The sequence below is a fragment of the Corvus hawaiiensis genome, chromosome 15 (genome assembly GCF_020740725.1).
Source record: "Corvus hawaiiensis isolate bCorHaw1 chromosome 15, bCorHaw1.pri.cur, whole genome shotgun sequence".
Lineage (NCBI taxonomy): Eukaryota > Metazoa > Chordata > Aves > Passeriformes > Corvidae > Corvus > Corvus hawaiiensis.
This window is the reverse complement of record NC_063227.1, coordinates 2557805-2581155: the sequence shown is the minus strand read 5'-3', so window position 1 is coordinate 2581155 and position 23351 is coordinate 2557805. Positions and strand designations below refer to the sequence as shown.

Genomic DNA, 23351 nt, shown 5'->3' with positions numbered 1-23351 from the left:
AATTTGATAATGCAGCTCTTCTCCACTTCTACCCAGGAGTAAATGCCTGGAACTGGCATTCCCATATTAAGCCAAGCAGCAGCACTGAGTAAAACAACTGCCCTGCATTCAGTGCCTTGTAGGAGAGGAGAGATGTGGCTGCTGGTGAAATCTCCACTGCCAGTTTTCTTCCTATTTACTGTAAAAATCACCCAAATACCAGCAGATAGCGAGGACAGGCAGCTCTGTGTCATCTAACAGTTCTCCTTCCCTCACCTGAACAAAGGAAAACCTCTCTAGGTGAGAACAGGATGACTTTGGGATGGAAAAGGGTGCTGAGGCCCTGGCACAGGGTGCCCAGAGAAGCTGTGGCTGCCCCATCCCTGGAAGTGTCCAAGGCCAGGTTCGACAGGGCTTGGAGCAGCCTGGAAGGACACTTCCAAAAGACATCCTTTGCTAATAATGAAATAGATCTTTTTGCCTTACATGTCACCAAAAACAACATTCATGACCATGGAAATGCTGGCTCAAATCATAATCTGAGCCAGAGAAAGACTGTTGACCATGACAGGTCAAGACTTTGCAATAATTTATATACCTTTAAAAAGAGAGTATTTTCAAAGGTGTCACTGCCCATGGCAGGGGGTGGAAAGGCATGAGGTTCAAGGTTCTTTCCAACCCAAACCATTCTGGATTCTCTGCACATTTGATCTCATCATTACTGAGCAGTTTACTGCAGTTTTCCTGCTCACCACGTCAGCTTTACTTCCAAGCTTCTGACACGCTGCAATAGAGCCCATCCTGCCTAGACAGAGCCTGGCACTTCTGCAATAGGTAAATTTTCCTTCTTTTTGTGCCTAGCTGTTAAATGAAGTTGTCAGAGCACTGGAATTACAGTCACCTCACACTCCAGTACCACCCCAGGGACGTGCTGCTTTATCTCCACCATATCACAATGCTCCGAGGCAAAAACTCGATTCCTCTGGACAAGAAAGGCTCAGGAGAGAAATGAAAGGCAGGCAGAGGAAGGGAGAAGGAGAGGTTTAGGGTAACTCACCGATGTGATAAACCTGTACAAAGGCTGTCTCCTCTCTGTGTATTTCACTGTGATGGGGCTCAGGTCATACCGGAACCAGATGGCCGGGATGATGCGGCCGGTGTGGCTGTAGGCTACGTATTCCTGGGAAAGAAAGGGAGAAAATGGCACAAAGTGTGAGCAGTCTCATTCCAGAGAGTGTCTGCCATCAAACTGCCTCTGTGGGGTTTGGCCCTCACCCCACTGTTTTGGACCAGGGACCAGATGGAAAGAAGCAAACAGTGATTCCTGCGTGACTGCCCACCTCCAATCCTTATCAGCCAGGAAAACAAGCTCTTTACAGCCTGATGATGAAAGAGCTGGGACAGAGAGTGATGCTGATTACTCTCACCTTTATTCAGAGTTACAGGACTAAACAGAAAAGCTGTCATTGATTCTCTGTCATAGATCTGCTCTGTTTAAATACAAACAGCCTGGCTGCAGGTGAAGTTTTGGTACTGTAAATCACATGTATGTCTATATTTTGTATATAAACCATTCACCAAACAAATGGAATTTAGTTCTTAAGAGCCTGGAAACTCCTCCTTGTCCTTGCATTCCTGTCAGGCCCTCTTCCCACTGGGACCAGCAATGGGAATGTTTTGCCCTTTCAGTATGAATCATCTGCAACCACGTTCAAACCATGTTAAAAACTCCTGCTGAAAGCCAGGATGAAACTGTATACAGAAAAATATTGGCAAAGGCTCAAAAATTATCCCAGGCTGGTTTGAGAGAGACATCTTTCAGACTGCCAGTGACAATCTCCCTTAATCCACTTGTTTCCTAACAGGTCCAGTGCCATCCACGGCCACAGGACAGCACCAAGCAGGACACGCTGCCCAGCACCAATACCAACACCAACTCAGTAACTAAAGTCACATCTTCTTGAAATAATATTTTGTCTGTGCTGTCAGTGGAGATAGATACCAGTTTTCAAGGATCAGGACATCCACAGGCTGAAGAAAAATCCAAGGAAAGCAGGCTGGGGACCCAGCAGTGCAAGGAGAGCCATTGGCACTAGCGTGGCACAGGCTGCCTCTCCACCCAGCTGCTCTTCCCTTCCCCAGCCCTGTGATAAGCTGCCAGCTCAGATCTCCTCTCCTGGTTCAATTTTCCTTCACAAAGAGGCAAAGACAGCCTCAAATACTTCAGAAAGATGGAAAAAGAACAAGCAACAGGACACTCATGAGCAAGTTTAATTTTGCTCTCTGTGAGCTAGTGAAAGAGCATTTATCTTCAGTAATCTTATATAAATCCCAAGTTTCCTTATTTTTAGGGGTTTTATCCCATGATGACAAGAGAAGGAGAAGTCCCTAGTCATGTCATTTTCAGGGCTTTTACTGGAGTTCTGCAGCACATGTGGGGACAGCGGTTATGTGGGAAGTGAGAAAGCAGAGGAGCTAAGAGAGGAGACAGAGTCCACACTTCAGACTCTCCTCATCTCCTCACACCAGCCACTCTGTGCCAGACTATGCCCATGGCTTCCCATTTCTCTTTCCCACTGCTCAGTGTGAGAGTAAAGGTCTGGAGCCCCACGAGAAGAAAGCGCAGAGGCAGCAGCGCTTCTCAGCACCTCAGTTTTGACAGAACTGACCTCATTTTTTCCTTCCTCTCCCCTTCTCCCCACCAGCAATCCTGCCCTAATGAGTCAGACTTGGCTGAACGCCCCAATTTGCAGCCAAGCTCACAGAAGTGTCAAAAGCTCCTGCTGCCTATTTTCCAAATTACTTTCAGAACTCCTATCACTGGAGTCTTATCAGAACAGCAGTTGTGACATTAAGCAGAACAAATACATTGCCATCTGAGCAGAGGGACATGTCCAAATCCCTGGGACACACCACACAAACCAGCCCAAAAGCCACTGGGCAGGAACATTAACCTGAGAACTAGTCTGGGAGAGTGTGTGCTTGATTATCAGTTAGGGCAAACTAGCAGGAATTAGATATTACAGGTTCTGGACTTTTGTTAAGCACTTGAATGGCAAATAATTTTCAACTGAAAGATGCTTTCTACCTTAAAAAGTGAACAGGGTCTTTTTTTTTCCTTAAAAACCAGTTCAATACATTGAATTATTAAAATGCTGAACGTGGAACTCAGTGCTCTGGGCTGGGTGACAAAGTGGGGATTGGCCACTGGCAGGACTTGGGGATCTTGGAGGGCTTTTCCAAACTAATGGATGCTGTGATAATTCACCATCATAAAGCAGGGATTGTGAAATATTTGCTGCTACAGTTCAGTGGCCTAATGCCTGAAATCAACATTTGTAACAAGCTAAAAACTCTGCTGATTTATTTGTCTGATACATCCATCACAACTGAGACTGTTCTGCTAAAACCAGGTCTAAGTGATGTTTTGTGTGTTCAGCTGGATTACAGTTTCCATTCAGGTGCACCTTGACTGGCACAAGAGGAGTTCCTGCAGCCTGTAAATACCTCCCACACAAGTTACAGAAATCCACATCAGCTGAACCGACAGACAAGAACGCCAGGAGGAAGAACACCTTTCTCAGGAATGAAACCACCACCACCACCTGCTTTGGCAAGCCCTCACAATCCCAACCCCGGCAAATGCCAGCACCAGGAAAAGCCCCACTCTGAAGAGCTTCAGTTCCTCCTTCTCCCAGCAGAGGCTACTGCTCACCTACAAACTCATGCACAGGGCACGGAGCAGAGCAAGAGGGGAAGGAATGGTGGCTGAACATCCTCCATGCATCCCCTGGGATGCAGTGAGGAGCTTCCTGGAGAGCCTCCTGCTCTTTTACCTTATTTGCCACCGTGTACTGGTAGGAGTACCGCTGCTTGCCGCTCATGTCCTCGTACACCGTGGGGACAATCTTCAGGATGTAGTCGTGAGAGGCAAGGGCTGTGCTCCGGGAAGGAAAGGGAAGGACACATTAGCATTGAAAGAAAGGAGTCTGCCTACAGAACAGTTCAAAGTGGAGCAAGTCACAAAAAAGGGTGTCTCCCTCCTCCTTATCTCAGTGACGAAGCGACAGCTTCAAACCCCACATCTCTGCCCTTTGCTCAGAACTCTGTCAGGTACCTGGCTGACACCAGAAGCCGCCCACCACTTCCGTAGGACCACAACTCAACCAGGGTTTAGGTTATTTGAAGCTTCCTAACTGCTTGCAACTATAAATGGTAACACTTTTTATCACCACCACAAACAGCGTGGTTAAATCAGGAACTGGCTGAGGTTGGGACTGCAGCCCACTGAGATCATTTTGACAAAAAAACCTGAGGTATCACAACCTGTGTACTTCCATCTCTTTCTTGCTTTCTTATCTACCTTCTCCAAAAGCTGCTTAACTCTTTCTTTTTTCACTATTTAAACAGCTCATTCCATTTTTTGTGTCTGCTAAAATGGTTCTAAAACAGAACTCTAAATGACATCTCTGCAGGGTCCTCTAGCCAAGTGTAACACAATGACATTTGGCTCCTGGAGGTAAAAAAAAACCCAAACAACAACTGTATAGCTTCAGGAACAGCCATAGAAATTTTGTTCCAAGAAATGGAAACAGGACTCATATCCTGCAGGAGCCCGAACTCTTGAGAGAAAAACTCTCTACGCCGAATTGTAGCATGCATTGGCAATTTCCTTTTTGTGCTGGGCATAAAGAAGGGCCACGAAAATGTCCCTCTCGCCATCCACAGAGTAGAAATTTAGAGGTAATTTGCAACACAAGGACAGGGAAAAGTTCTGGTGGAAGTAACAGCAGCAAAGGGATGCTACAGGAACAGGATAAAAAACTCCATAAGGACTGCAAAGGACCTTTTGGGCCAAGCCTTTTCTGCAGCACTGGAGGAAATGGAAATGTCAGCCAGCAATGTCTGGATCATTTGGGCTGAAGAGGCAAATTAAAGACTTCTGGATACACCAGTGTTGCATGAATGGCCCTGCTTTCCCTCCTGCAGAGGGTGGCTGAGAGCTGCAATCCCCAGGAATACCCACGGTTTGAGCTGAGCTTGTCTGCTCCCTCCAAGGCATTGAATGCTCCGTGAACGTTGTGGACCTGGAAAGCAAAAAGGAGCATGAAGAAACTGTGCTCTGACTTGATACTCTTGACCTTTGCTTCCCTACCTTGTGACCAGGAGATCAGCCTGATTCAACCTTTCCAGAAAACAAAGCCTCAACCCAGTAAAAGATGACCCCAAATATCTTTCAGTGACCATCATCACAGCGGTTTGTTCCAAGTGAAAAAGCTGATTTCACAACATCTTACAAGATGAAACTCCAAAACCACTCCAAAGCTAGAGGAATTGCAGTTGGAAGAAGCCAGTTGTGAAATTTTCACCGTGAGCTATTTCCTAAGAGCTTTGCAGAGTTAACTGTGAAATTAATTTATCAGGCTGAAAGGGAAATAACTGGAAGTCACACTGGGGCTAAAACTCTGGAGTTCTCCTCTAAACGTGGTTCGTGTCAGAGCAGCTGGGCTTGTACAACTCATCAGCCTTGGAGATGGGAAGGACGCATCCCAACACTGCCATCCCTTCAGCTTTTCCTGCAGCTGATCCCAGGCCTGAGAGTATCTGTTTGCCCAGAATAACAGGATTTCCATCCCTCGCAAATGCTGTGACCTGGAGTCTCATCTCCACCAACAGAATAATCCATGTGTGAACTCTCCAGACAGGGAAGACTTTCCAGACAGGGAAAAGCCCACAGCAGGAGCTGTAGGTCAGAGGTTGTGCTGCTCACAAGGTACAAAGAAAGGACAAAGAACTCCACAGCCTAGAAATTCCTGACCTTAAGTCAGACAACAGGGAAGAAGAGTTTGGAAGGAGGATTTAGTCATGGGTGTGACAGTTTCAGCTCACCAACAGGGCAATGCCATCTCCTTCCCAGACCCTCTCAACAACTGGCAGCACGTGGATGTATCTGTCTCATCCTAATGGACATTTCCCTATTCCCAGCACTACAGAGTGGATGATGGAGGAAGCACCAGTGAACCCGTTTCAGCTCAGCAGAATGGGAATTCTGGGGAGACAAAACCATCAGCAAGAAGCTTCAGCTTCAGCTGGAAGCTGCTGGGAACAGGAGCAGAGCAAAAGCAACAGCTGATCCTGCTGCAGGGCCTTTTGCTCTGCTGGGATTTCACACAACCATGACCATTCCCAAACTACATCTGCAGGCTGTGCTTATCCTTTACTCACTGGAAAAGGCCCAAGAAGAAAAAGAAGCCCCTGGAGGGGGCTACAGAGTTATGTTCCATTCTTGGTAGAGCTATGAAGTCAGTCTCTTATAGAATATCTGGGCCAGAGACTCTAAGGTCCACTTCAAAATTTTGGTAGATTTTTCCCTCGTGTAGATGAGACTAAAATTCAAACTAATGAGTTCCTGCATGTCAGGTAATGCAGTAAAGAGAGAGATGTAGAAAGCAGAAGATGATGCATTTTCACTGTCAGGGGCAGACAACTCTCCTAATCTAGCACTCAGTAGAAATTATGATTAAAAATGCATCATCTCCTACTTCCACATCTCTCTCTTAACTGGGTTATCTCACATGCAGGAACTCACTGGTTTCATTTATGATCTCATCTAAATGAGGAAAAAAGCTACAAAAAGTCTGCCACTATTGTGCACAAAGTACTGATGAAAACTCAAAGCTCATTCAGAGCTAGATGACATTTAAATCTCTATTTCAAAGAGACTGGTTTTTCTGGAGAACGCAGCCTGTCCCTTAGTGGATCATTGTGGCAGAGTCAGTAACAACCTACAAAGAACAAACTCCCAGCACATGACACAAGTGAATGAGGAGCTCCTCACACTCTTTAAGGAATATAAGCATGTATTACATCAAAGCAGGTGGAGACAGCCCGAAGTATTCAAAGGTGCTTCTAGACAGATTTAAAGCTCTCCACACTTGCTGGCTCTCACTGCTTGCTGAGTAGCAGTGGTGGTAGCACCTGTTTGGTGAACACATCCTTCTTTAATTTGTGCTGCTGAACTGCTGTTTGCCTGCAGGACCAGCAGCACCTACGTGCTCCCTCCTTGTGCATGCAGACGATGAGTAGTTACTCTGAACTCTGAAAATACTCATCTGAACTTGCCCGAATCAGGAGCCAACTCCACGTTTGCTAGACAGGTTTCTCACCACCAGCACAGAAGACACTTGCTGCTGGTCTGTCCAGGCTCCTCCTTCATGCTGATTCACACTGCAGCTGCCTTACTCCAGGACTCCGTGATAAAACAATGGGAATGCTCCCTCAGAGCGCCGATTTCCCACGCAGGCTGCACAACTCCCTATTAGCACTTACCTAATATTTTTCATAATCTCAGTGTGCTTTACAGACATTAAGCCAAGCTTATTTATATGCTAATATTTCCCCGTTCCCACACAAGATATTTCCTAAAAGAAGCCGGGAGCAGAATCAGAAGACTACAAAGCAACGCTTAGACTTGTTAGCATGAAAAAGGGTTTTGGAAGTGGGTGTACAAGGAGCAGACTAATGAGACGTCTGTGCTGAGGAAAGAAGATTACAGAGAGACTATGGGTAAGCAATGTTTAGGGTGAGTCTCAAGCTGGGTGTGCACATGTGGAACTCCCACCTGCGAGGCCAGCTCCTTGGAAGTAGGCTGGAGAAGTGCTGTAATCTGTCCTTATTGAGAAATCAGGTAATATTACATAACTTGCAACACCTGGTGAAACTCTATCCACTGGGCAAATGCATACATTCAGCTTCTTCCCAGCAGGGAATTGGCAGTGCTAAGTCTGACTTGTGTTTCACAGAACAAATTTGACTAATAGGTGTCTGCTATACAAGTACAGTGAAGTGAATTAAAAAGAGCTTGACTGGTGCTGTGGTAAACACAGTAGCGAGCACACATCTTCCCTGAGTGCATCACTGCTCCTCCACAAAGGCAGAAAGGATTGTTTGCTGTGTTCATACTAAAACCAGATTTTGCTGAGCCACAAATCCTCATTTCTACTCCCTGCAGGAAGACAGACACAGAGTTTTCCAAAAGCCCTTTGAGTTTCAGAAGAAAACAGCACAGCTCTTCTGTGACTGGACACTGCTCCTCCCTGAAGTGGTGGCAGCTGTGAACTCTCCCAGACTGAGCTTACGTTGCAGGGACACACAGCCCTGCCATGAAACCAAAATACCTAATATTAAACCACTCTCACTGCATTCCCCTACAGCCAGGGAATTTTCAGGACTCACCTGTAACTTGTCCCCAAATGAGAGCTTGTGGATGACGTGAGTCATGTCGGGGTTCTGGGGCTGCGCCGTCGCGCTGTGCGTCGACACGTGGAAGTTGCCAGGGACCTAAAATTAGCCAAGACAGGGAAGACAGGATTTCACATTTTATCCCTCAAGGCATTGCTCGGCTCTGTGATGTGACATGGGAACACCTGGGTCCATCCAGCCAAAGGAAGGCTCTGGGATACCCTCCTGCACCTGACCAACACCACGGCACTCAGGTCCTGCAGCTCCGGAGTCCAGCACCCCCACACTGCTGATGTCCCTGACCAGGAGTTGATGAGTGGATCACTCCCAACTCCAGGGATTTCCAGCACTTAAGGCTACGTCTTTCATCCCTACTAAAATAAAATTCCCATCTCTCTTGCTCAATGTCTCACTCCCACATCTAGCATTTGCAAATGGGCTCACTGCTGCAGAGCAGCCCAGGAAGATGTGGATATATTCTTCTTCTTGTAGTACCAAACTTCACCTTTGACACTGTGTGCAAGGATGAGTTTTATATAAAGACAAAAACCAGCACCAAACCCAAGTGAGCATCCCATACAAACCAACCTAGATCTTCCCCTTCTCCATGTGGCAGGAGCCAGCAGGAGCCTTTCCTTTTAATTTTTTTAATGGAGGGAAATACAAAGTTCTGAAAAACTCAAGTTTCACCTAAGGACTCAGTTCCAAGACAGAAAATGAGCCCTGGTGTCACTCTGATGACACCACTCTGCAAGCACACACTTTTCAGGTCACTAGCCCTGACATCTTTCAGCAGATACAGCTCAATCACTGTCATGGAGGGTGCAAGAATATTTTCCTGTTGAGAAAAGGTTGTGAAATGAAGCAACACTGAGGAGCAATCTGGCACAGCCCAAGGCAGGAGTGGGAGGGTGGTTATACAACTGGTACCCAGCGTGCTCTCTGCAGAGACACCTCACCAGCAGGGCCACAGGAGGCCACATGCCCGTTCCATGTGCTTTGAGGAAAGCTGATTTAATGACTTGAGGAACAGCAGTGCACTCCTGGGAACACTTTCAGGTGTGGACACAAGCTGTGTCATAAACAAGCTCGGCAAACAGGGCGTCAGGCCCTGCAGCAAGCGGGACACACGATCATCTCACTGTCACCTTGTCCTCCCTCGGCAGATGTGACAGCAACACCCAAGTGCAAGCCTTGGTCAAGTTTCCAAGCCTGGCCAGGTCTCAGTCCAGCTCCCATCTCAGACAGATGCCTGTCCAATTCCTGCCAAGGGACTGCAGACTTCCAGGTCACATGCAAGAGGTTCAGGTTTCCAGAGCCAGAAGTCCTGGGTCAGCTCCTCTCCCTGGGACAGCTGTCCCAGCCACTAAATGAGACACAAATCAGCAGTGGAGGAAGCTCCTCACTGCCACGTTCTGCACCCCCTTTTGGAGCTGCTTTGGCGAGCAGGACACACCACATCTCGCAGACAAACCCCCAGGTACCTCAGCTCTGTGCTCTGGAAATTGTCTGAGCAAGAACTACCTTTCCAGAAGCCCTTTCCCAGTTTTGTGGACTACCAGCTGCCAGAGGGTCTTGGTGGCTTGGACATGAGGAAAAAGTCCTCTTTTTAAATCCCTAATCCTTTCCATGACACAGAATCAGGACAAGGTTCTGTCTGTTATTTTCAGATGTGCTTTGACATGACCTGGGAGGAAAAGAAGGAAGCAGGATTTTGTAGCCTGTGGTACATGAGGAGGAGTGAATAAAGGGTGTGCCCTTCTTAGGACATCAGTGGGTCCCACCAGTGCCTCCCCCACCCCAGCAAGTCATCTCCAGCATTACATAGCAAGATTATTCAATCTTGAACACACCCATCCCAAAGAAGAGCCTCCTCCAGGCCTGGATTTTCATTCCTTGAGCCAGAAGTGGAGCACCCCACGAAGCATGCGCAGAGTGCTGTATTCCAAACATCCCAGCACAGAGCTGCTGGCACCCTCCAGTAGGGAACATTCCTGTCATTCTGCAGCTCTCAGAACAAAGGAGAGCTGGGATGCAGCCATTGCCAAAGACCTCTCCACAGTGACTCACATTTTGGAGGTGCAGAAGTCGGGAGGAGTAAACACAGAAGCCGTTTGGCATCTGTAGGGTTTTCACACATCCCCTGAACATCGGGCTGCTGTGCTGAAAGGCAGCACGGGCCACTGCACAGAGCTGCTCTCTCTGTTCAGCAGTTCTGTCTCCATTACCTGCTTTGGAGAGTGAAGAAAACCCCTGATCTAACACATTCCCTGTGGGGCTGGCCATGCAGCCTCCTCTCCCCACACTGACTTAACTTTCTGTCTGATCAGGGACATGAACACACACACTGCAGGACAGACACTGAGATTTTCGAATTTTCCTTTTTCCAAATGGATCCTGCCAGCATTTCCCCAGCCAGCACAGCCTCACCCACTGCCACTGCCACTCACCTTGTTGATGCTGAAATGGCCCTCGAACCTGCAGCCATCCCCGTTATTGAGAGGGATCTTCATCGAGTTGTCAATGTGACCCACTTCGTGCCTTCCCATTTCATCCTGGATGTCCAGTCCAACCACTGCAGGGGTGAGAGGGAGAAGACATAAAAAAAAGTCAAAACAAGGTAAGTAACAGGAAGGTTGCATAGGAGAAGCATGCATTGCTTTTACCTGGAAAAAATCCAAACCATCTTTTTTCCTGACGTTTGACTAAACTGTCCTTCATCAAATATTGTTGTATCAGAAAAAAACTTTATAACTAAACTTTTCGTTATGTCTATTTGACATATCCCATATCCTGCCAGCTGACTGCAATCCCAATCACACAAACAGAAAACCTTCAGGCACACAAGGCAGGTGACTTGGGAAGAGCCAACAACCAGCTGGTACATTCGGAGTTCCGAATGGAACTTGGGAGGCTTCTTGCTCCCAGACACAAAAAGGTTGCTGTAAAATAAAAAAAAAACAGGAAATGAGATTTATAAAGAAGCCAGTGAGGGAGATCAGCCACTAACACATGGTCCAAGAAAACAGGTGCCTGGCCTGGAACAGAAAGCAATGGGATATTGGCAGAGGCTGCAGCTACTTGATTTCCATCCTGTTACAGAAGAAGGTCCACTGTACCAGTCTGGGCCCATTTCAAGTATTACTTAGAACACAAAGAAATGCTGCTAAGTGAAAGGGATACTCACATTCACAGTGCAGGTTTGGCAAACTGATGTTCAGGTTCACTTCTATTTTACCTCCGCTGTCTTTGTCTGGGTCATCCACATAGAGCTCATTAACTCTGCAGGGCAGAAAACACAGGTGGGTTCAGGCACAGGGCTGCTTTCCACAGGGAAAACCCAACAACTTGCATGGGGAAGGGGAAAAGGAGACTGGAAAGAGGGGGTTTGATTGTGTGATGGCTACAAGAGAGTTACAGAGAGCAGGGAAATATCTCCAGGATGGAATGGGGGCAAATCACGGCTTAATTCGACTTCTTGCTTGGCAAGTGCAGGAGACTTTAAACAAGTTCTGCACCAGCAGAAAACAAAACTTCTGCTCTATGCTTCCTGCACCCTTCTCTACCCTGAGTTTTCAGAGGTGCTACAAAACAAGACCCTAATGCTGAAGAGGTGGCAGGTTTTTGAGCTAACCCTCCCCTCCCCTGGGCTGCTACTCCTTTTAGGAAGGAGGGAAGCGTGTGCTTTTCCATTTGTTCCATAAATAGTTCTAGAGAGAGACTGCTCTCCACTACCCCCCAGGAAAGCTTATTTGTGTCACTAATTGCCTTTTGTTATTGCCACCCAGCTGACAGAGCAGCAGCAAGAGAAACAAGGCAGCACAGCATATTTGTATCCTTCTCCTTAATATCACACTTCAATCTATGAATGGTAACCAAAAGCAGTGACTAAAATTGAGGAGAAGAGGATTTGAGCCAGGAACAGATGGGAAGAAACATCCTGGACAGCAGGATCTCACACACTCTGCACCAGTCTCCCAAAGAGTAATGTTGTCTCATAGCACCCACAGCGCTGGCACGCATTTCACAGGAGACAAAACACAGATAGAGAGGCAGAGGAACACAAGAGTATAAATATTTATTGTTGGCACATACAATCCATCCGACACAGAAAAAAATAAACCAAAAAAACCCCAGTGCTGAATTTACTGAATGGTCCTGGAGAACCCACCCTGGGGAAACTGACCCCATTGAACTGGGACAATGCTGAGATTACCTAGCAACTCTTTACCCTGTTCAACAAGTAAGAAGATTTGACAATTTATCTTCCACTTGGACAGATTGTAAAGCTATGGAAACTTAGATTCAGGCAAATTATATAAAATAAAACTAGTAAGTGCTCTGCAGCATTTTTGTTTTACACTCAAAGAGCACAAAACTCTTTGACAAGCCCCACTGGAAAGTCCACATGCTAACAGTCAAACCAGACTAAGGCAGCTACAAGACAGATTCAAAGTGATTTTGCTCTGGTGATGCCTCTCTGGGCCACAGTGAACTGTTTGCCCTGTGGATTCAGAAGAAACAAACCTTCACACTGAGAAACACACATGCTGTCAGTTTTTTTGGAGGCAATTACTCACAGGTCAGTGGGGTTTACAGACACTCACTTAAAACCAGCACAGCATTTGTCTTCGGCTTCACAGCCCTACCTTTCTCTGTTTTTAATCGGCTTGACAAGTTGCTTGCAATCATTACTCAACCTATTTTTCAAGTGATTAATAAAAATGACACAGAGGGAGGGGAAAGATTGCTCATCAGTGACCTAGTTAGCAGCTTTTTGGCTGAGCCCTCTCCTCCCGGGTGGAATGCATCCTCTCCTCTACTCGCTCATTACTGACAGATTGGGCAGTGATTGGATTAAGTCATATGTCCAAATAGGGCCGGGAGGAGCAGCTCCAGCCAGGACAGGCATTAATCCCCCAGAGCAACGCACCTCTCAGTGCTCCCCCATCCTCCCATCCATTTCCCAGTTGCCAGCCAGCCCATTTCATAACCCCTGGCTCCTTCCCAGCGCTGTGCTGTCCGAGATGTGGGCCATGCCCAGCCAGTGCTGCGGGCACCTCGGCGCTGCTGGCAAAAGGAGTGTTAGCAGCAGGGCTGGCAGAGCAGAGTCAGGTCCAGCAGCTCAGCTGAACATCCCAGCTCTCTGGAGAAAAGCCCCAGCAAGGTCGGTGTTTGGATTTGCTGATTTCTAACCCTGAACCTGTCAGAAATCGTGCAGCAGGAGCCTTTCAGTGATGAGCGAGTGAGAGGTGGTTGCTGGCAGAAATCAGAGGATGAACTGTGCACAGGGAGCCTGTGGAAGCTCTGACATAGGAAGGCAAGTGTTGAGGTCACCTGGTTGCTCGCTGGATCACTGAGGCACAGAGAAGTAGGGCAGCTTGTCCAGGTCACACAGGCCATTAGCTGCAGATAAAGGAAACTGGTTTCCTGTCCCGCAGTCCGGTCACTGGACCAATGGTCCCCAACCCGTCCCTTGGGCAAGGCCCACAGCCACTTCCTCCTCCTCCTCCTCTTCACCTAGTAGCCCCCTGCCCCTCTCCTGCTCAAGTTCCAAATTTCATAACCCAATCTGTCACTTCTGACACCTGACAGCTCGTGACAGTTGATCCTTCCTTTCCTTCCCTTCATTTCAACCCGCAGCGTCACCTTCCACGGAGCACCCATCCCGCTGGATCCTGCTTCTCCCTCCCAGCTCCAGCCACTGCCTCCTCATGGCAGCATCAGCTCTTGCTGAGGGCCCAAATGGACAAACCCAGCTCCAAAGTGCATCCTTTGTGCGTCACTGATGTTCCCTCTCACTGTGGGGAACCAAGGGCACGGCGACAACACACCACAGGCTGCACTTGTTGGGGCAAACCTCACAAGAAATGTTGTTTCCGACAAATTTCTCTCCTCAAATATCCGGAGTATTGGAATTCTGGGAACCTCACAGGTAATGCAAACTGCCAGGGTCGAGGTTACTCCTTCCAGTGAACCACTGGCACCCAGGTGTGGATGGCAGAGGGCTGGCACTCATGTGTCCCTTGCTATCCTCCTCCCCAGGGCCACGAAGCCAAATTGCACACAGCTTTCCTACCATTTAATCAGACAATCCTGGGATGTCAGGAAAAGTACTATCTACCCCCTCTAGCCACTCTCCCTGGAGGAGTAATGTCTCTGGTGGAAGAAAAGAAGTTGGCTCTAATTTATAGCTGTGCCTCCTGAAAAATAAAGTGTCCCAGGAGTAACAGTGCTTTAACAGTAAATCTGGGATGGTCACAAGGGAAATAAAACCTGAGGCCAGGCAGAGAGAGGCAGTGATATTGGTCACATTGTGACTCCAAAGCTGGGGTGTACCTCCTCCAAACACCCCAAACATTTCGGAGTTGGTGTTTTCCTGGCTGCTGCTAAGGACTGTTTGAATAAAAGCAGCACAATAAAGCAGGGTGAGGGTGCAGAGCTCTGGAAGTACAACGAAGGCAACACAACAGGTGAGAGCTGGACCTCTCGCCCCCACAGAGCTCCCACACTGACCCAAGGAACGAGAGGACAGTTTCTCCATGATCCACACATCAAGAATCTGCTTCACTTCTAGAAAGAGCCACTTGGAAATACTTCACATTCCTGAGTGATGCTGCTGGGCTGCTTCTCCCGTTTGCTTACAAACTTCCAGCGTTCCACGCAAAAAGCTGGAGGGACCCTTTGGCCAGATCATGCCAATGGCACGTGAGAGCGAGGGAAAGGGGGCCACAGCAGCCAGAGGGCACGGCACAGCTTCAGGATTTTATCCAAACAAAGTCAGACCTGTTCCCTGTGCTTTAGGTCTCAGATTTACGACACAACAGCTTTCTTTCCCCAGAAACAAAACTTCCCCAGTAATTTATTTCCGCCCAGCAGCCCTGGCCACTACAAGCACTTCAACAGCTGAAGAGCCTGCAGCGCTTTGGATCCAAGGGTGGGCACTGCATCCACCTTCCAGAGCTTCACACACTGCGTGGGTGCTTTCTAAAGACACCTGCCTTGTCTTCTGTCTTCCTTGTCCTAAGCCCCCACTTCAAGTTTTAGCCTTTTTTCTCCCTTTTCACAGCAAACAGCCAGGCAGCCTCCTCCCCAGTCATCAGCCATAGAGAAAATACAGCCACTTACTGCAGAAAGCTGCACTCTACCTTGTCCTCCAACTCCCAGGAGGCACCCTCTGATCTCCAGGACCCCATGGCTAAGATGGAACATAGTTATTCTTTCTTGAGGAAGCCCAAAGCTTCTCAGAAGACTTTCTCAGGTGAGCTCTCTTGGCTCCACTTGCCCTTCCAGCTCTCATCAACCACCTTCCAGAAACACAACCCTCCCGAGCCGAGATTCCTGCACTACCACATTTTCAGTGGTGCCAGACCAGAGAAGCCCCAACATTAGACACATCTTCTTTTCAATTTGTGTGAAGAAACAACAAGCAGGTCAGCAAACTCTCTCTACAGTGTCATAAACTGTGCATGTGTCTGCTGCTCTGATATCTGTCATCTTCTGCATCTCAATCGGTTCTTCCCTGTGAAGGTCCTTGTCCCAGATCAGCTGTGAAGCACAACAAACACGCTGCCCTACAAAGGAAGGAATTGCAGCTCTTCAGGAGACAGGAAGACGAGAAGGGTTCGAAAGACGTCAATGTAGACTTGAGTCAGGAATTGCAAATGACATCATGACACGACCTCCTGCTTCCTGCAAGCCCACACAGGGCACAGCAACCCCGCACAAATGTCTAACACCTCGCATTAGGTAATCTCCACGCTGCTACGCAAACATTAATTAAGCTTCTTACCTGCCTACCTCTCTCAGGGCTGCTAAGGATTACATCCTTCTGCAGAAAAGTGTCTGTCTCAAGGTCAGTCCGTGGTAGGAGCAGGGTTACAACTCCCATTCCTGTTTGCCTACGAGGCTGTGCTGCCTGTGCTGGGCTGGTTTGCTCCAGCATTTCATCTGCCTCAACTGGATGAGCCAGTAGGGTTGGAGGTGCATCTCCAGCTTAGTGTCAGGACACAGGAGTTGTGGCATCTGCTGGTTTGTGCTCCCAGATTATGGTTTGCAGCAGAAGAAACCCCCCTGTTGCAGCAGCAGCATCCCACTCTGCTGGTTGGTACCATTTTCATGGGCTGAGAGCCACAACACACATCCCACAAACTCTGGAAAGCTATGGGATAAAAAGCCTCTGAAGACAGGTTTGGTGACAATTCTGCTGCTCTGCAGGATCACTCTTGGGCATGCAAATGAATCCAGTGTGGACAAGGAACGCTGGTCCCTGAAACTCCTGGAGTTTTGCTTCCTCCCACACTCCTGACCACCTTCTTGGGCCTGTCCTGTTTCAGGCCAGGAATTGGGCTTTGATCATCCTAGTGGGTCCCTTCCAGCTCAGGATATTCTATGATTCATGATTTACGCTTTCATGCAAAGGCAGTCATTTTATTGCAGATATTCTGCTTAAGTAATTAATTGCCTTGCAGGGGGGCACAGCTTCCCAATTAGCAAACTTGTCACTTCAGATAGGCTTTTGTCTGTTATTACACTAAAAAAAAAAAAAAAAAAAAGAAAGAAAAAGAAGAAAAAGAAATCACTGTCAGGAACAGTCTGCTGCTCCCTACAGTGTGCTGTGGCAGATGAATTAGTGTTGAGCAGCAACATTCATACCACAAACACCACATTCATACCCTCCTACCCCTTACCCTGGCTGCCAATGCAAGGCAGACTAGATTAGTTAATTACATCTTTAATCCTTAATGATGGAATACTTGGAAAACTATTATTGATCTTACAGAACATAATTCATGACCTAATTACAGTGATAAAACTGCGAGATTATCATCTTGCCAGCTATTAACGTCTAGCACTGATCTGAGTTAATTAGAAAAGAGATGGGTGATTTCTATGCTTCTGGTTTGCAACACAGCAGCAGAGCAATGAGGAGGCTGCTACAGGCTGGACAAGTAGCCCTCAGACTACTCTCAACTCAACCAACTACTGATCTTGCCCAGGAAAAACCAGACACATTCAACCCTTTAGCTTCATTTCTTCAGTCATTTGAGTCATCGGCTCAGTGGGACAAGAGTGCTTGATGCTGTTCAACTTTCAGAGGTTCAAATGTGGAGCAGAGACGTCCTTTTCTTTATCTTTTACAGAATTGAGGAGATTCATCAACGTTCTTGGTATGGAATACTTAGGTTAGAAAAGACCTCCAATATTACCGAGTCCAAGCTGTGCCCCATCCCCACCTTGTCACCCAGCCCAGAGCACTGAGTGCCACATCCAGGTGTTCCTTGGACACCTCCAGGGATGGGGACATTCCAACACCTGAAGTTTGGACTAAGTCTTCAGTCACTCTCAGTCTGGACTAAAAAAAACCCTAAAAATCAAGTGGATCCTTGACTTCCAGAGTTAAACTCGCCCTCCCCTTAATGGCAATGATGAGTTGTGACTGAGAAAAGCAAAAAAACCCTCTTCCCTCATCAGCCCTTCACTGTGCTTTTCCTGGGAAGGATGCAGCCCCACCTAAGTGCCAAGCTTGGATTTCCTTCATGGCTGCTCAGAGGCCTGTGAGGGTCACACGATAAACCTGGAAGATGAGCAACTTGGGAGTTTTCTACCCTTCTCAGGGCTGGTCTCCCCAGGAAACCCGTCAGCAGCAGAATAGGACGTGCCTTCAGAGTGTGTTACCTCTTCCATGGGCTTCCTGCAGTGTCTTGGTTTGACTTCCTAACTGGAGTCAGCTCCTGTGCACAGACACAGCCTTGGCGCTCATTAGAAATGCCCACACGAGTTATGACACAGCTGCTGTCCTCCCCACACAGGTAATGTTTGGGTTTAGGGCTATGACTGTGATCCTCGAGATGAGGGTGTCATTTCTTGGCTTTCTGCCACCCAGACAAGTCTTCAGCAGCTGAGACTGTAAATGCTACGACAATGGGCTGGTCAAGGAAAAACAGCTTTGAAGTTGGGCAAGAGCAGCCAAACTGAGATTTCGAGTAATACCAGGCACTGAGGCTGCTGCATTCAGGTGAATGTGGAAGAAAGTCCAGCAGTGGGCAGAAGCCAGTGAGTGTTTGGGGTTAGTGTGGTGCAGAGCAGACCTTCTTTTCTCACGTTGCAGCACGGGCTCAACAAACCACAGCAACCTCTTGCTGTAAATGCAGCTACCAAGGGAACCTCTCGGTGGTGAGAGTCAGACAGCGAATCCTGTGAATCCTGTGGGCACCACTGCTGAGGTTGCCCTGAAGGAGCTGGCCCTGCACACACCCCACACACAATTACTCGCTGTAACAGGGCTCTGAAGGAGGCAGGAGTGCCCAGCAGGGAACCTGCCCCGTCTCTGATGTAAAACATCAGGCCAAGTGCTCTCATTTCACCCTGCCATCAAAACTGTGCAGCTCTCCCCACCCAACCTGGCTCTGACAAGTGCTTTAAGGGAAATACGGACACAAAAGGAGAAAGAGTGATGCAGTCTCACAGCACAGCTGGCAGTGACAAAGCAGGAAAGTTCATCCCATGTAGCTGCACACCTGTTAACCATTCAGGTCCTGGCTGGCATTGGGAAACGTCAGTCTGGGTGAGGTATCTGTTGTAGGAGACTCTTAATACAAAAAAACCTTGAAGCTTGCATTGAAAGTTGATGAGAATTGAACAGTTTGCATGTAAGGAATCTTCCATATCTTTCTAAGTATTTGGATCACGGGCAAACAAGGCTCAGAAACCTTTTTGAGACAATATTTCCCCTGTTATTTGCTATGACCAGTTTAAATGGTGGCACAGAGTTCTCACAAGTTCCAGACCACGCAGAGCTACCAATTCTTACTCCCAATGATGAGGCTCTGCTGCCTCACAGCACACTGCCAGTAACACCTGACTGAAAGGGAACCACAAGAGGCTCACAACAACTTGTGCTGGGTTTCTCAGAAGAGAAAACAACGAGTAAGAAACGGAAAAAGAAAAGTTTACTCCAGCTTTTGAAGTCGCTGAACTGGGAAGGACTTGAAGTGACTTTCTGAAGTATTTCCGCTGTTCTGGGAGAGCCTTTTCACAAGTGCTGGGGGTGAACGTTCCCAGCAAGAGTCTGATGACTTGTAACTCATCAGAAGGAGGTTTTCCTACTCTTTCGTGTGAGCTTTTGTGTTGGACAGACCATGACGAATCAGGTTCCTGCAGTCATTTGTCCCAGGCTCTTGAATAACATCCCCTCTAAAATTTTACTGCTTTACTGCCTGCAAACACCTCCTCCCCACGCAGCTCCTGCTGGGAAAGGCACTAACCATCCCTCCGAGGTTTTACTGAGGAACTCGCCAGCTGAGCATGCTTACAGCACTTCCCAATACTTTTGTGGAAAATGCATCATCTTCTTAAGGAAAAAGCAAGAAGAGGCCTCAGAGAATTATGCGATTGTGCAGTTCAAAGAGGAATTTCTAGTCAGGAAACCGCCACTACATGGGCACTCAAATAACTGATCAAAACTAGGTATCACTAATTCCTCCTGTAAAGCATTAACTGAAAGAAAAAGAAAACCAGGCAAGAGAATGAGATCTAAGAGGAGAGCAAGAAAAAGCACCGCTTTACTTGAAGCAATCTGTTTTTTAAAACAAGAAACCCAAGAAAACTCCGCTCTGTGAAGTGCTCCATAAGGTGACCCCGGATTTCACAAGCAAACACACGAAACTGAATTCAAAGAAACAGTGAGCAAGCAGGAGATCTGAGATACCATCTCTGAAGCAAACGTGCAACAGGCACAAAAAATGATCTCCAGCTTGATTACACTCCTGCCTTCAGTTAAACATTAGTCAACATTAACATTATTCCTGAAATTATATTCTTGAGCCAAGACAGAGCTGCACAAAAACAATGAGAGAGCCTCCTGCTTATCAGAATAGTCAATCTGATCACGGCCCAGGAGCCCAAGGTTGCAGAGCCTTTTTGCTCAGCTCTGACATCTGCTGCTATCAGGACCATCATGTGAGCCTGACAGAAGTTCCACCCTTCCCAGCTATCCAGGAACTGTGCCTCACACTCAGTGAGCTCACTGCCACATCAGCAGGGTGATGGAAAACGTTTCCTAGAGCCCCAAACAAAGGTAGATGTGTTAATGGTTACTAAAAGTTTTCTTTGAGGCAGGAAGAACATGAGAACAGGGGAAAAAATAAAAGTCTGATTAACTCAGTGTTAACAAGTGCTTCATGCTTGTTCAATGAGCAATTTTTAAAAGTAGAAATTATTTCCATTTTTCTCAAAGCTGTCACCACCTGGAGCAACTTGTCCTCAGGCACAAAAACTGTGAACAAGGTTTCCTAGTAAGGCTCCACAGAAGAAGAAAAACTTCACACATTAATAAAGCTGCCTGCATGAATCAGAAATTCAGCTCTGACATTATTAAAAAAACCCCCAATTATTGATATTAAACTAATAATTCTTATTTTATGCAATCCATTTTTCCATGCTGCTAATTATGCAATCCAGCATGCAGCTAATAAAGGATCAAGCAGGTCTGGAACAGCTTCCTCTATCAAAAATAGTTCAGAACCGAGTTTGCCTATTAATTTTAGCAAATTAAAAAGCTGAATGGATGTCTGAGAATTTGGACTCAACCTAAAGGAATCCCAAACCCATTAGGCAACTAAGTGACCTAGTGAAATTACAGGAATATTTCTCTCAGATAACAGTAAAGCTGTAAGGATTCACATCCACACAAACAAGGGCAAACATGACTTTTACTTACATTTCAGTGGCTATGAATCCGGTGAGCTCCGACAGGAAGAGAAACAATATGAAGAGACAGCAGCAGACAGAGACTGGAACAGAGGGAAGGAGAGGAAAAGGTTAGTTCTGTATGTCTAACAAAGACAACAACTGTTTTCACACAGCCATATCCCCCCATACACACCTGAGAATTAACAATTTTTTAGAGCCCATGACCCAGAGGAGCCCACCAGAGCAGTGAGCTCAATGCCATGCCAGTATCCACACATCTTCATTTTTGGGTCACTTTTTCTATCATGATTTCCACCTCCCCACAGCTCCTGCATTCTCCATCTTCAGCACACAATGCTGGTCTGCCAGCACTCCCTCTTCTTGACAGAGCTTCTTGACAACACAACTTCTTTGGACCCTTGGCTCCCAATTTTATTACTATTAAAACCTCCAGAAGACAAAAAGAACCAGCACCTCCTTGCTTTGACAGCACACAGTCCCCTACCATGGTGTTTTGGGGATGAGGACACATTTTGGTTCTCTGTCAAGTCCCAAAGCTGTGTAAGTCACCTCACAGGCTGCACTCCTAGAGCTGGGACAGCAGAGACATGGCAATACTGGACTAGTGCAGCCAGTGCCTCACTGCTCTTAATTTCTCCATTTGCTGACATATTGACTCTTCAAAGAGGGGAAAATCCCCACTGAAGGAATTGTGAAGTACCCAGAAAAGTCCCATGTCTTTCCTAAGAATTCCAACCTGGAGCTGCAAGGAGGGAACCCAAAGAAACTGGAATGTTACTGTTTACTCTTCACCAGGAAATTATTCAAACCATTGACCAGGGACATTCAAGCAGCAGTGACAGAGTCACCCACACAGGAGGGGCTGGAAGGAAGCACAGCTGTAAATCCTATGGATCAGGGATGACTGGAGCAGACAAGGATGAGCCAGCTCAAGGAGACAGGGCTGCAGAGTGTCTCTCTATTAAATACAATACCCAAATTCACCATGAATCACTCACAGGAGGGTAAAGCAGGAACTGACAGGCTCTTCCAGGGCCGTGACAGCCGGAGCACAACCTCAGCACAACCCCTTGATCCCAGCACAGCCCTCTGTGAAATGACCGCTTCACCAGAGCCACCAATTGGGGTTGAGAAATACATTAAAAAAAAGCCCTGTTCCTCAACTTTATTCCACATGACCTGTACAGCCCCAACTGCCCATTATTTCGGGAAGCTCAAGCAACAACAGGCTGGGAACAATTTTATCACAAAACTGCCCCGGTCCAAACTCCCTAGGTAGAGAATGCGAGAGGCACGGGAAGGAAAGAGGAGCTGAGGGCAAGTACTGAGCCAGACCCTCGAGCGACCTAAAGCCTTGTGCTTCATTCTTCCAGTCCTGAGGAAAGAGGAATGCGTTGCTTCCCCTTCCTCATCAGAATTTCAGCTGTGGATTCATTTAGTGACTCTCTCGAAAGTGCAAGGGATTAACAATGGATTAAAAAAATCCATTCGCTAGGATAGGGAAAGAGAGGAAAAAGCCCTGAAAACCAGTAGGAAAACAGGAAGCAAGAAGGGATACTAATTCCTGAAGAGAAACCTGAGATGGCCACACAGTTGCTTCCAAGTCTTGGCTGTCAGGACACAGAAGGTCACCAGGGCTGTGACCCAGCTGAGCCCCTGGCACGGGGCACCACAGGCTGGGGAGGAGAAAGGTCTGCTTTAAAGCACAGCAGCAAATTCTTGTGAGAACATCCACACCTACTTAAGAACCCAGAAAAAGAAACCAAGGCAGGAGATGAGTAGATCCAGTGTTTGTACTGTTGATCGCTGACAGAGAGACACGAGATCTCTGATCTCTGGCAAGGGAGAGTGTTTGACATAGACAAGGCTTTTTTCTTTAATTGCTTCCCATACTCCTTGCTGCTTGTTATAATCCCATAAAGGCTTTCCACAGCATCAGCCAGACCTCTCTGCTCTCCAGCACTTCTAGGAAAGCCTGGTACTACTAACTCTCTTAACCGAATTCTCTCCCAGAGCTTCGTCTCTCTTCCAATTTTGAAACTTTCTTCTCTGCCACTTATATCATCAAAATATTTCCTTTTCCAGTACTTGCTTCCTCAAGCCCATCTTTAATTCAGCTCTTGCAGTGAAGGTTCCTAACAATACTTACCAAATACAGCACAGTAAAATTCCACTAACCTATATCTAAAAAACCCTGCCAGAATGCTCTGAAGTGCCTGGCAGGGGCTGACTTTCAAAGCTCCTCAATGCTTTTCCCAGTCTTCAAACCATGAAGGCAGTTTTGAAGCTGTAAAAGAGATTACTGAGTGTGGACATGAGAAGGAGACATAAAATCATGAGCAGCCTGAAGGAGGTGAGTGGGGAACAACCACTCACTGTCTCTTCCAGCATGGGAACAACAGGGAAAGGGGAGGTTA

At 47.2% G+C, this 23351-nt stretch overlaps 1 protein-coding gene across 1 annotated transcript in view; it reads right to left on the bottom strand.

The window, feature by feature from the left end:
• ERGIC1 (endoplasmic reticulum-golgi intermediate compartment 1) overlaps window positions 1–23351 on the bottom strand; it is a 58445-nt gene that overhangs the window by 9417 nt on the left and 25677 nt on the right. Inside the window, exons 3-9 of the mRNA XM_048319476.1 lie at window positions 20942–21014; window positions 11408–11502; window positions 10671–10795; window positions 8215–8319; window positions 5006–5066; window positions 3816–3916; window positions 1037–1159 (exon numbers count right to left, since the gene is read on the bottom strand). Coding sequence (XP_048175433.1) covers window positions 1037–1159; window positions 3816–3916; window positions 5006–5066; window positions 8215–8319; window positions 10671–10795; window positions 11408–11502; window positions 20942–21014 — 683 coding nt within the window. The remainder of the gene's footprint in view (window positions 1–1036; window positions 1160–3815; window positions 3917–5005; window positions 5067–8214; window positions 8320–10670; window positions 10796–11407; window positions 11503–20941; window positions 21015–23351) is intronic.